At 39.8% G+C, this 14,472-nt stretch overlaps 1 protein-coding gene across 8 annotated transcripts in view; it reads right to left on the bottom strand.

Annotated features, from left to right (window-relative positions):
* sorcs2 (sortilin-related VPS10 domain containing receptor 2) overlaps window positions 1-14,472 on the bottom strand; it is a 277,213-nt gene that overhangs the window by 140,394 nt on the left and 122,347 nt on the right. For all 8 annotated transcript variants that reach the window (XM_034236374.1, XM_034236373.1, XM_034236377.1 and 5 more), the window contains one exon: window positions 14,018-14,117. In XM_034236374.1, the coding sequence (XP_034092265.1) occupies window positions 14,018-14,117 (100 nt within the window). The remainder of the gene's footprint in view (window positions 1-14,017; window positions 14,118-14,472) is intronic.

Raw genomic sequence — 14,472 nt, 5'->3', positions numbered from 1 at the left:
GGGTCTAGACACATTATTTGTTCATTTATCTGCAATATTGGCTGAGATAGAGTGAAAAGTGTGAAAATTCAGTTTTTGGTAATGGTGACACAAATTTGCATAACAAATACATGTGGGACATCCAGACAACATTTTAACATAGCTCATCATTTTCTACATACTTTTTCCACTTCGGAAACACTGATTATAAGTATATTTCTGTGTCGGTGCAAAATACATCGTTCTTGGTACAAGACTAAAATGCTATTTTCTTGTAATGGCGGCACTAATTGGCATAATAGCATGCCACAGACACATTAGATCACTTAAGAATAGTTTTATTGTGTTCCTTGACCCTCAAAACATGGATCTGGATACCTTATTTGTTCAGTTATCTGCAATAATGGCTGAGATATAGTGAAAGGTATAAAAAGAGTGAAACTCGATTTTTAGGGTAAATAAACACTAATTTGGGGAAAAAATATACGTGGGACAATTTTTCAACTTTTTAACATAGCTAATCGTTTTCTACACAATTTTTCCAATCTAGAAAAGCTGATTAAAAGTATATTTCAGGGGGGTGCATGATACCCCCTTCTACCCACCCGACTAAATAGCTTAAAATAGTTTTATTCCACTGTTTAATAACCTGTTCAATACAAACATGCCACTTGTAAAAATGAAATAACATTTCTGTGAACTGATATTTGTTTAGTGAGCTTATTAGAGGATGTTCCCATTGTTTGGGGATGTTCCCTTTGATTGTAAAATGTCAATGAAGATGTCAGACTTAGTATATTTGTTAATAATTACATACAACACATGGAATGTGTGTGTGTGTGTTCCAAGTGAATCTGCGGCCCCCTGGTGGCCAGTACATCAATGATGTGGCCCCCACCACCATCAAAGTTGCCCATCCCTGATGTAGATGGATAAAGAAACAAAGTTCAGCAGCATGACTGAAACATCTATAAAACTTATGGTTGTCTTATTCTGAAATATATAAATGATTATCTTAAATGTGACTAATGTAGAAAAGGAATAATGTACTTGCCTGGGGATAAGGGGTTCAAATGAGCTGTTGCTGCATGTATGCACCTTCCATTTCCCTTTGAAGTGTATGGATGTATTCTCCATGTTCCATATTAAATGTAGTGAACTGAAGCTCAGAGGATAATCCTTAGAGCAGGCTGTGGGTCTCGCTGTACGTACCAACAACACAAACGCCTTTCTCATCATGTGATGCAACCACATTATAGGTTGTGTGCAAATATACATGCACTTTTGCTATGTCAGAATTAGGGCTGTCCCGAATACCATTTTTCGGGCTCCGGATATTCGGTATTAATCAGCAGCGAATATTCGAATATTCGGCCACGGGGGTATAATCAGCAGCGAACTGCTTCAACACGTATATTTCGGTTTTTCACGGCATTCATTTTGTTATTCTACAGTATTGTTGTCTTATAGTTATTTGTTAATGTATATAACCCAATTTGTGTTCTTTGAAATTGAAAAGTATATTGCATTGTGTTTGTTACTTTCGTTGCAGTTGTGTCTTAAGTGTAATTTGGCTTGGCTTCCTATTTTGTATGGACATGCTTTTATTTTGAAGGAGAGTTAGCGCTGTTGACAGGAAGTTGTTGTTGCTATGGAAACAACGTGACGAGATTAACGGAGAAAAAGTCATATCTACATATAAAGATATAATATAAAGACGGAGAAAGTAAATGATAACGTTATGGTTAAGTGTTAGCACCCCCCGAAGAGAGACAAGCTCTTACGTTGATATTGGAGTTTTCAATAAATTCAAAAGAAACGGAAAAAAAAATATTCGGGTACAGCCCTAGTCAGAATATGACAGCTCACATTTTACACATCTCTGTTACAAAGAGACTTGTCTAAGGAGACACACACAGTTTTACAGCAGCACCATATATAATGTGTTGACGATGAAAGTCCATTATTGTGCTCCTCTTTTATTATTTAGTTATTTATCACACATATCACACGTCTTCTTCAATAGTAAAACACCTATTTCAGCTGCACATACACACACGGCATGACACAGGGTTATAATACTAGAGCCCTCCAGCACAATTCATCCATCTCTACCTCCTCTTTCACGTCATGTGTCTATAAACTCTCTCATTCTTCACAAACGAGCATGCTCATTGCTCGTCGTCAATCAACCACCGGCGGCTGGCTCTCATTTGCAGATCGCGAAGGGGAGATAGTAAAAGGTAGAGAATGAAAAGGAATATAAAAAGGAGAAGAAGTACAGAGGGCAATTGCATACAAATAGCACCTATAAGTGACAATATTTATGATGATTGTAGTGCAGGATAGACATCGCTATATATACGAGAGAGAAAGAGCGAGATGTAAATTAAATGGAGGAAGGGCGACGTGGAAAGAAAAAGGAATAATTAGAATACAAGATGTCCTAAAACCTGGAAATAATCTATGAAGTCAACGGTTCTTTTAACGCGTTTGTGGTTAGAAGCCTGAAATAAGGTCTGTGGTTAACACAAGCCTTAAAGATTTTCACGTTTTGTTCTCTGATATAAAATACGTCAGTAATTAGCCCACTAGGGAATGTCCGAAGTCCTCGCGCCGACACAAGCCCGCCCTCTGCTTAGCCGTGATGTAGTTCGTTTATACCCTATGGTTGGCTTTTTATCACAAAGTAGCTTTTTTTATCATGAATGTGCAATTTCTTTCTGCAATATAGCCCAAAATCCAATGGGAAAATCCCATTGTCGAGGGACCCCTTTGCGATGTAAACTTATGTAGCCCCTCGGTTTGTGTTTTGCAAGCGAGCAATATCTAAATCTCTTAACTTCAAAGCCCAAATCAGGGAGTGCTTTGAAGCCAAACGATGGAAACTGGCTAAATAATGACAAGGAGATGACATGGAGGAGGTTAAATGGTAGGAACAAGATAAACACAAACAAATACAGCTGGCTTACAAAATCTAATATAATGAGATATTGAAAGAGAAGTTGATGCATGGGGGTTAAAAGATGTAGAAGAGGGATAAAATAATTACGCAGTTATAATGAATGGATGAGGGAAGGAAGAAGATAAAACCAGAAAATGGTGCTGCTTGTAAAAGCTTTTGTGACACAGCGGTGGTGTACTAAGTATACAATAAGCTGAAATCAGCTGCTGTTTTTGCCTGTGTGACAGTTCTCTGAATGTAGACCTACTGTGTGTCATCAAAATGTAATCTCAAGTAGCTAAACGTGGCTCACTTCAATCATGAAGAGACATTATAAATGGATAAGCAACTATTCTATTTATTTTCAGACACCCCACGTAAAAACAACTAGGCCAGCTAAAGTACCACGTCAAAACGTGTCAGTGTTTTCTATGGCAGTGGCTGCCTTTGTGTGGCACACACATGCTGAATCAAATGTGATTTAATGACACATTTAATAATACATTTCATGACGCGGTGTGTGACATATAAATCTGAAGGACAAGTTATTTTTCACCCTCCTCCTGTTTTCGCTTCCTTTCTATTCTACACTGATGCAATCTCTGCTATGATATTCTCGGTCTACTTCAGCTGCATTGAAATATTAACCAAGCCCCATTAAACTCTAGACTGCAGCAAACACATCAAGTTTTAAAATTCAGAGTCAAGCATTTACATCCCCGCAAACGCTGCATGGAGAATAGTTTAGAGCTTTGTCTCCCTCCAGGGTGTGCCAGCCGATAGCGCTGTGATTCAAGGGCTCTGGCCTGCTGCCTATTGATCTGATCTGGTTGGGTCAATCCATTTAGGCCCGACATGTGAAAGGCTGACAGCAGCAGTGCTCTGATGCACGTGGCACAAAAGGACACAGCTGGACAGGGAATAGAGGTCAATAGCTGCCATCAATGCCGGGTCAAAGATTATCACAGCTAGTTTCATGCTATAATCTGACTGTGGCAATATGATTTACCATGCCCTGCAGGGATCTGTAGTAATAGCATTGTTGATGGATTATGCTAAGAGAGAGTGAACGGAGTAGCATCGCCACAGAAGAGCTTGGGGGACATGATTAGCATTTGTGTCAATGACACGAGACACGGACAAGGTCAAACCTGCTACGGGCCCTGGGTAAAAAATGAGCTGTGGAACCCTGAACTGGACTACTCATGGAGCCATTCCTTAATTACTGTAAGTGCTTGTACTATCAAATACTATCCATGCAGTGCTCATATTGTTTGAATATTGATCCTGCACTAGTCAATGTTTTTCTATTGCCAAAGTTCTATTCTAGTTTTCAACAGCGTTATTTCAGCTCAATATTTGGGTTTTTAAGGGCTGCAACTATCAGAAACCCAGACAGAGGAATGTTATGCCAGGCAGTCATGTAGCCGACAAGCTTCCAGCTAAACTAACTGATGCAATGGAGACTTAGGATAAGTGGGAAAGGGGCTGCATATGTTCACCACAATACAAGCAGCATTCTGGCAACTTATTCTTCTGATTGAACTTTTCTGACTCAGTTGGTTGATATGGGCATACAGGGCAGCTGGCCATCAATTATGGATATAGTGCGTTTGTTGCAAATCATTGCAACCCAAAAGGCAACCCGGGGCAAGTTAGGGAAATGAACCACAGCAGTCTCGCACTAGTCTTGCTATAGCTTAATGATAAGTTAATAAAGGTCTGCTTTTGGTCCATATAAAAAGTCTCAATTAACTATCCCTATGCAGCCGTTTTCAGCAAAAAAGCTGTTAAGACTACCTGCTTAGCATCCGAAAGCTCACAGCCTAAATCAGTTATCTGAGAAGCATAATGACAAACCAAGCTGCTGGAGTCCAACACATTTATATCAGGAGTTGTTAGAGACCCAACAGGGGGTCAGGGGTAGGGGTGTAACTCACAACTGTTCCTACAACTTGTTTCAACCAGAAAAACAACTTGTGTCCAAGATAACATGGCAATGAAGTGTCATTTCCTCTTAACTATGAGGTCTGTTATCATTGGTTCCCTTCTCTGGCCAATGAATTGCTAAAACTGAACTGTTTTCCGCTTTGTGTTTTTAGTTTAGCTCATAGGAAACTAGATAAACTGAAATGGAACTGTGACCCGAGATGATAGCAATTATTCTTTCATTTTTTAAATCAGTTGCTTCCTTCACACCGAGTGAGTATCATGCTCTAGTAACTCAGTCTTCCTGAAGCTTCAAAATGAAGCCTGTCCACACTGAAGTCGAATGCTGTTTCCATATGACTGTGTGGGCGTACCAAACCTTTGTAGTGGAACCAAAAGTCAATAACCCTCCAGCAAGTATTAGTGCTAGCTCCTGTGATCTCAACTCGCCTCCGACTGTCCTCGGTTCACAGTTGCACCATTCACTCCTTCTTATCAGGCTGTGCCACAGGTCCCAGATCAGAGTCTGGGCAGAGGATAAAGATAATACAGCTTCTCTGATGACATGGTTGCAGAGATAGGAGGAAGAGGAACCAAGAGGGGAATGGATGGTGCTCATGCAGCTGTGCTGTGGTTTAACCAGCGTAGCTTTTAGCCCTGGAACACATGCTTCTGTATGTCAAGCTGTATTAAAAGTCCCTTTGCATGTTTTTATTTTTGTTTCAAGAGAAAATCTATCTATCGCAATGCCCCACAGCTTAACTTTGCTTGTCAGCAACATTAGTAAAGGAGCCATTTCCACAAGAGACTAGCTTAACTTTCTATTTCTATTTGGTAAAGTGTTTTCACGCAGCAAGTTTCTCAAAACATGCATAGGCAAACACTTGGTTAACCCCAGGAGGCTGAGAGCAAAGTGCTCCATTAAAGTACGCCTGTAAACCTACTCAAAGATTGAACATTAATCACACAGAAAGGATCCAGGGTGGACACTTTGGTTGTCGAACGTAAAGTCTCAGCAACGTCAAAAATAGGGAGAGTAGTGTGAATGAAGAATACTTCAAAATGTAGGAGGACTTTCTGAAAGCGTAATTTGCAAATATGGTAGCCTTGAGAGAATGACTGGTACAATTTGAAAAAGCATACTTTGTTTGATTTATGGTCAAAACAATTCTAAAAATGCATCATTTTAAAAGTTGTATAAAAATATGTAAAAGAAATAAAAAGATAGTTACTTCTTCGTTTTGCACGTATTTAATTTACACCAGACTAAATTACGAGGAACATGTAATATGTATCAATATAGAGATATAAAATGAATAATATAAGAACACAGGCTTTGCCTAACTTGAGGAAGAATACATTAAAAAAGTATCTTGAATTGTACATTAGCGGTATCAGTGGCTTCTTTAATGTCGAACCGCATCATCGTGCATCATTACTTCCAAGACCGTCTCTTGTAAGATGACGTTAGTGCAAAAATATCTATTTGGTTCAGGGGAAATGATCCAGCCATCATTATATTTCTTTTTTCATATGAAAAGTAGGGGACAGAGTTGAGAGTTAGAAAGAGATCAAAGAGAGAAAAGCAGACAGCTATTTCACTGTCAATCACACATAAGAATAGGATAGTCTATCTCAAATTACAAAAATGGTCCCATCATAGAGATATCATCTAAGCATAATGTGACCACATCTGAATACCTTGCCTTTCTCTTTGAAGCTCTTTAAAGTGCCAATCACTGAAGTGCAGACAGTAAATCTGCAGTATCATTCAGTCCATTACTCTTTTTCCCATTCTTCATCTTTGCAACACCGTTCTACTTTTGTCCGTGTATACTGATTGCCTAGTTTTTTTTTCTGGCTTTCTTCTTTTACTCACTTTCTTCGTACAGTAGATGAGCAAAGACATTTCAAAAAGTGCTTTCAACTTGTTTTTGGGGCAGGCAAAGGAGTTTTTACTTTATAGCATGTTGCATTGATTTAGTGAGATTCCAGACTTGTTTGTTTGCTCAAAACGTAAAGCTGCATTGGAATAGTTTTTGCTGTATTAACGTAACTTTTAGTGCTGAAACTTAAACCATGATGCTAGGGGTGGGCGATATGACGATATATATCGTCGTGACGATATTAGGTCTCCACGATATGCTTTTTCAGAGATATCGTATCTATCGTGATAAAAAAACAAAAAAAAACTTGAAAAAATAAAAACTGATGTGAAAGACATGCTCTAAAGCTGTCTAGTCAGGATTCAGACAGTATTGCACTTCATTTATTGTCTTGGTTGATTCTGTTGGCTTATATTTTATTTTATTTGCGTGCATATGAAACGCTAACCATTCCCATTGAGATCATTAAAACTGTCATTCGAACGGCGATCAAGCCTGAAGCCACAGAGACGGACACGATCCCCTGTCCGGCTAGGGTTAGGGTTAGCCAACACACTCTCACTCCATAATCGTCCAGGAGCGACGTTTGGTCAGGGTCCCGAGGCGTGCAGTTGTGACGCTCCTAGGCTCCTTCAGCGTCATAAAGGGACGCAAATAGCTTTCAACTGATTGCAATGTATTCCCATCTGCGGCGGGATTTGACGCTCATGGAAGCAAGGCATTCGTTTGTGTCGGCTGCCCTTAAAGGCAATGTGAGCGTCCATTCCCATTGGATAACGGAGAATTGTACACCCGGAAGTAAGTATTCCCCTTACTGTCGATTGAGTTTACAGTGATATCTGCACTACTCATCGACTAAAAAACACCAGATTATCCTTGTTAATTACACAACATTGATTGGTTTAAATTGTGTGCAATGCTTTTGTATTTTTCCCCTTCGATTCGGAGAAACAAATGTTTTTTCGGAGTAAAGGATGGCAGAAGACACTACACTACCCAGAATCCCCAGCTATCGTTTGGACTACACCATGTGCTCTGTTTGACAAACCCCGTGATAGTCCTCAAGCTCTGTAATTGGAGAGTGTGCTCCGAGGGTTACGCCGAGCCTCGAACAGCACTTGAAATGGGATGGAACCACGGCAGACTGTCCAAAACTGGATTTGAACGGCTGGGGGAGCGAGAGGGGAAGAGGCTCTCCGTGCGCGGCGCAGGGGGCTATGACAGCGGACGGAGAGCCTCTTCCCCTCCCGCTCCCCCAGCCTCACCTACTGATTTTAATTTCACCATATATCAAGCCTGATCGATTTCACAATGTCAGCGCACCTCTGCTTTCGTGTTGGTAGTTCAGTCCGAGTTGTTTGACACGCTAGTGCTATAGTGCTACCTCAGAAAGTTCATTTTTATACTGAGAAACTGTGCCTTGAAGCCATATCAAAATGTTGAATTGTTCATTCAGGGATTCATTTCAGAAATAAAACCAGCTTGAAATGCTATTTTGGTCTGTTACTCCTTTTTGTTTTAGTTTCTGTAGTGTTACCTTGTAGGTGCTTGTACTGTTAAGTAACTTGAAAAATAACCATAATAACCGACATGAACAAATATCGTGATATATATCGTCCATCGTGATACTGCTTGAAAAATATCGTGATATATATCGTCTATCGTGATACTGCTTGAAAAATATCGTGATATATATCGTCTATCGTGATACTGCTTGAAAAATATCGTGATAATATATTTTTCAATATCGCCCACCCCTACATGATGCACAGTGGTTTGAAGACACATACAGTACATCTCTTTAATCAAAACTGACAAAAGGGGAAAATGCCCTATGGAGGAAGCTGTATAGCTATTACTGTACTGTGAGTGCTTGTTTCATCCAAAGAAAGATTGGCTAAGTATTGTGCGCTGAAAAATGTTGTTAACTTCTTGTTGCTTTCATGCCGATTGTCTTCAAGACTTGTCTGTCTCATTTAATAAACGTCAATAGGTGTAATGCGTTGTTCAATGGAGCAAAAAAAACCTTTGCTGTTAATCAAAATCAGTTCTTTAGTTACTACATCAAGCAGGAAGCCTTCAGCATCAGGAGATGCAATGCTAACTAGTGGCAGAGGATATTTTTAGGATGCCAGATCAGAAGATGGCATGTCTTTGAGCATACAGCATTCGGGGTGATGCCCTGCTGCTTAGGAAATGACTGAGGTAGAGATGTTATGGAAATCTTATAAGCCAGAGATGAGTGTTGGCGCAGTAACTATGTTCAGGAGGGGCAATAAAGGTGTTTTTGGAGTGCATGTCTTTAAAATACACTCTCGATGGGGATCAGATTTGGATAAGCCGTTAATGGTCCAGGATTGTCGTAAACTCAAAATACACTGGAGTCCAGTGGATTATTTTTATCTTGGTCTAATGAAGATGCCGGAGATGATTTTTGACAAGTAACCCAGTGTCACTGTGTGGTTTGCCAACGCACCAACCTTATTCACTAGGCAGAGTTGATTTTAAGAATTCAAAAAAATGTTCACAATATTTGGACAAGTAACCACTACTGCTACCACTTGAAGTGACAGACTTTTCACCATTATTGGAAGGCTGTAGTCAGTGTGACTGAACTAGAATGCTAAGCAGCCAGAACCAATGGACTCTAGTTTCTATTTTTTTTTTTTTTTTTATTGGCTGAGATACAGTACAGGTTTTTTCAAGCACCCTTCAGTTTTGTAGTTACTCCAAGGTACACTTACCCCCTGGTTGAGAATCACTAATGGACATGAATGAGCTGACACTGGCTTTTTGAGTTAAATAGATCCTTCAAATGCAAAGTGTTAAGGTTGGGGAATAGTCATGGTCATACCTTTAAATACACAACATTACCTAGGAAACAGTGATATAGTCCAAATGGGATTTGGAAGGACAGACTTTGTAGGTCATCATTGAGGGAAACTTCAATGTTAAAATCTACTTATTTAGTTAGTGACATTGATGATACAGAATAAACTTGATGCCATGAATCCAAAACAACAATTGTTAATTAATAAGGCTTAAATGTGTACCTTTATTTCTATAATGGCTGAAAGGGACTCGACAGATAAGTACAATTAGAAAAATAAGCTTTGAATCCCTTTTAGCACACCCCGTGAACCTTCATCACTCACACACACACACACGCTGAGCACTCAACAACAAGGACACAGACTTGTGCAAACACTTGCCCGGTTGAAAGCCCTCCAGACACAAGTGTTAAAGAAAATTGCAGAGGGAGAGCGTGCCGAGCTTCCAGTCTCAAAGTTTATTTACGAGTCCAATACCGTTTAAATGTGTCAAGGGTCCTTGGGAGCCCTCTCCTGCGATGGGTCTCGAGCAAACCTTTAATGGAGCTCTCAAGGCAGCGATGGAGGGAGGGTGAAAGGGACATTCGGTGACATTGTCTCCGTCTGAAGACTCGCCTCTATCTAATTGCCTCAAGTCCTATTGATTACCCGAGGCCCCTCACACCTTTTCCGTGTGATCCCTTCACAATGTGTGTAATCCCCTCGCAGAGCTTAAAGACCCTGCTGTTTTCAGTTTTCAGATGTTCCTAGCAGTATTGATCAAACTGTGCTCACGTGTGTTTTTGTTAGTAACCGCGCAGGGGAAGCTAATTGCCTTGATCAGTTATAATTCAGATGCTGAGAAAAAGGAAGTAAACACATGGCAGCATGCTGATATTTAAATCAAAGTGTATAACGATCACCTCTGCTGAACAGACACAGCCTACATCCACTGTCCCACACACACCCCTATAAACTGTTTGCAACCAGAAGCACCAAACCTGAGCCTCCATCAGCCTCCTGGCAGGCCTGGAGGTGTGTTTAAGCTGCAGCTTGATTGACAGCTTGACATCCTACTGTCGCAACACACACACACAGCACCTGTGACTCTCTTCACCCATCTCATTTTTCTTTGGTCCCCAAGGAAAATTACTCCAGCCCCACGTAATTAAATGCCCTCATGCTGTCTCTCTCTTGCTATTAGTGTGTGTATGTGTGTGAAGACGATGACATTGCAAATCTGGCAGACTTTTTGGAGTGGTGCCTGAAACAGAATGTGAGAATAGAGACTACATAGAATCTCCCTCCATCTTCTTATCGATTGGAAGAACCCTGGACCCCGACGGTAACACCTGCCATAAAGAATCTCAGACAGGCCTCCAAGAGTGCAGTCAGTTTAAGTCACATGCTGTACCTCCTTCAGCTTTTCTGATGCTGCTTTTATTTGTTTTATTAACTGGTGTGCAAAAACTGCCAGTGGGTTCAATAATTATAACTTTACTATGAGTTGTGCATATGGCCAATAGGCGTTTTGGTAGTTTACAAGCATAGCTTTACCAGAAGTTATGCAAAAAAAGAAGTTTCCCCAAGTCTTATTGTGTAATTTCATTTCATTAAATGACACATCTTACAATTCCCACCTACCCTGCCATTCAGGCCACTAGCTCACATTGTTAACAACGCTTTTCTGTTTTAACTTAAATTGCCAGTTCAAGGAGCAAATAAGCGAGGTCATGGACAACACAAAAAATGTTATCCAGTTAAGAAAATGACATTCCTAGAACAAATGACTATATTCCCTTCTAAAAAGGGGTAAATTAATAATCTTTTTTCTCAAAGTAATGATAAACCTGTGAGTTGGATGTAGAAAAGTCAGAATCAATATAGATGTTTTTATTTTCAAGTAAATTCAGATTGAACATAGTAAAAAAATGTAAATTATAGTGTCCATCCAAAAAAAAAAAAATTACTTATAGTGAAAACCACCCTTGAATGATGGGATAGTAGACTAAAAGCTTTAGGAATCCAAACTATAACTTATAATAAGTACCCTGTATCAAGATTGATGCAAAATAAGTGACATTTGACCTTTTTAGAGAGATTTAGGGGGAAAAAACACTTCTGGGGTCATTTGGCTGCATTCGCCATATGTCTGGCCCCCCTCGGTCAATGTTGATGATTGACACCTCTTTTTAAAGATCAAATGCAAAGCTTCCAAATATGCTACATTTTTATAGAAATGTTGTTTTTAAGACTGCCTGTATTTTTTATTTTATTTAAATCGAGATAATACACCCAAAAAAAAGCTTTTTATTGATCCAAAACTCGACCCAAAGCCGTCTGAATTTCTGACATGTAATTCCCAGCAGCCTCCGCGCGCGTGACGTAATAGTGGCCAAACAGTCTCTGGACCAAATATCCCGACTCGGCAGTCTCGGTCACATGTTTTTCGAAAAGAAAACTGAATTAACATGGGTTATTGTTGTGCTTTTTGTTGTACGAACGGTGCGGGATCTGGGAGAGTTTTACATGCATTTCCCAAAGACCAAATCATCCGCAAAAAAATTATTTTTTTAGTGAATCGTGTTGGATGGCAACCGACAAAATGGAGCAAGTTGTGTTCTGACCACTTCGCGTGTGATGCATACGACGTTGATCCTGCTATCATGAAGTCTGTTGGTGGAGAAGCATTAATAGCACGTCGGAGGCAGAAACCCGGAGCCGTCCCCTCCATATTTCAGCACAAGAAACCACTGAAAGAACGAAAAAGCCGGGCGATGCAGAAACGCCAAAGAATTGAGGTAAACAACTTTTGATTAGATTTCAAAGCGCACGGAGCACAGCAGATAACGCAGATAACGGAATTGCAGTTTTATTGCTTATAGAGGTGGGCACCGTTAGATTCTGTGTCTTTACGATCATAAACAATGTGTTGGATGTGGAGCTAGGATAAGTAATAAGGGCGCTAGGAGTGATTTTGGTGCAGTAATAGGTTAGCATTTTTCGCTCGGGGCTAATTCACTGTTAGCATTGTAGTTTTTCTGCAGCTCATTCATCGCTCCTCCACTCATAACGGAAAAGTGTGAACAATATGCATTATGATAGGGATTAAATCCACTATTATTCCTCCTGGCCCAATTAAAAATGCCCCCCGCGCAATTAAAAGTGACTGTGAGCACTTAGAAAACCCAACATTCTTCTAACCACTTCATTAGGCCTATGCATAAAAAAAGCCCTCCGCCATGCTTTCATTTCTTTCAGCCGAGTGGGTACTTATAGAGGTGGGCACCGTTAGATTCTGTGTCTTTACGATCATAAACAATGTGTTGGATGTGGAGCTAGGATAAGTAATAAGGGAGCTAGGAGTGATTTCGGTGCAGTAATAGGTTAGCATTTTTCGCTCGGGGCTAATTCAGAGTCTCACTATTAGCATTGTGTTTGGTTGTGATGGTTCCCAAATTACCCAGTGGTGAGTCCGCCTGGACTTTATTTTTCTAAAACTTTCTAAAAAGGTCAAACGTCACTTGTTTTGCATCAATCTTGATACAGGGTACTTATTATATGTTATAGTTTGGATTCCTAAAGCTTTTCGTCTATAGTCTACTCAGAATCAGACATGATAACGAAACTAAGTTGTACTATCGGCGGAAGCAGCTGTGAGCGATAAGCCAAGGTTTGTTTGTTTGGCCACTGTGACGTCACGCGACGCCATCTTGCAGAGGAGTGGCTGAGAAAATAAATCGTCGGACTTGGTGTTGGGGGTTGAACAAAATAAATATTGCGCATTGCCAGACGCATATTATCTCCGATTTTAATACTGCAATATCTTAGATAGTGTTGTAGCTATATGATTTCGATTTTACTGGCAATTATAAAAAAAAACTTTGCATTTGCTCTTTAACCGTTAGAGCCAATAGAATCGAGGGGACGTTTCTAAAATCCATCTAAATATTACCCATTGGTGAATGAGTGATGCGTAGCCAGAATGCCCAAAACCGGAAGCTGTCATACACTCTCGTAGCTATCATAGCAGCTAATATGAAATCTCCGTTATTGACATAAATACGAAGATGGATTATTAGTAATCATTTCAAAGTGACACAGACACATTGGATTAACCTTCAGCAGCGTTTTTATCGTTTTAATGCCATTGAACACAACTTTTGATCAGAAAATAACAACAGTAAGACGTTTTTAGCCGTTTTGGCTCCGTAAAGCAAATTTTGTTGTTGTTTGTTGTCGTTTCGCCGTGAGTTCTGATCGCTCAGTGATGATACTTATATGTCTGGAATCTGTGGAATCTCAGCTTGCTAATCGATGTATTGTTTGTGCAGATCCGATAAGTAATAAGGGTATTTTACCATGAGTTCATAGTTTATTAAATGTTAAGAAGCCCTCAGACGCTGTTTCTTGCAAGATGTACCGGGGGCATGGGGCTTAACTGGTTAATAAGATATGCATTCTCCTACCTTTTTTTTGTTGGTTGGGCAGATGTAGAAACTGGTCACCACGATTATTGTCCCTGGCATCAGGTTGAATTTGGTGTAGGTGGTCCCATAGTCAGTAGACCTAAAAGCAGGCAGACAAAAAACAGTTAGTGAAAGAAACTTTTAAGAACATTGTTGTGGTCATTTTTTTCTATGATCTCATGAGTTATACAACATTAATAGTCAAATGCATTATGGTAATTAATTAAAGAAAATGACCTGAATTGACTGTACAATATGTACAACACTTTTATTGTTTCTGTTTCACAAAACTGTTCTTATCCTGCACATTAAAACAACTACTCCATAAAACACCCATATCTTGGCAGAAAGAAGATTAAATCTGCAAAATGCTGGAACAGGGCAGCCTGCTTATTCTTCAAACTGCCCTCAAGGCGTTATACCAGCTCTCTGTTAATATATCATATTACCACTTT

The sequence above is a fragment of the Gymnodraco acuticeps genome, unplaced genomic scaffold (genome assembly GCF_902827175.1).
Source record: "Gymnodraco acuticeps unplaced genomic scaffold, fGymAcu1.1, whole genome shotgun sequence".
Classification (NCBI taxonomy): domain Eukaryota; kingdom Metazoa; phylum Chordata; class Actinopteri; order Perciformes; family Bathydraconidae; genus Gymnodraco; species Gymnodraco acuticeps.
The sequence above is the reverse complement of the archived record's forward strand: the minus strand, read 5'-3'. Positions and strand labels throughout refer to the sequence as shown.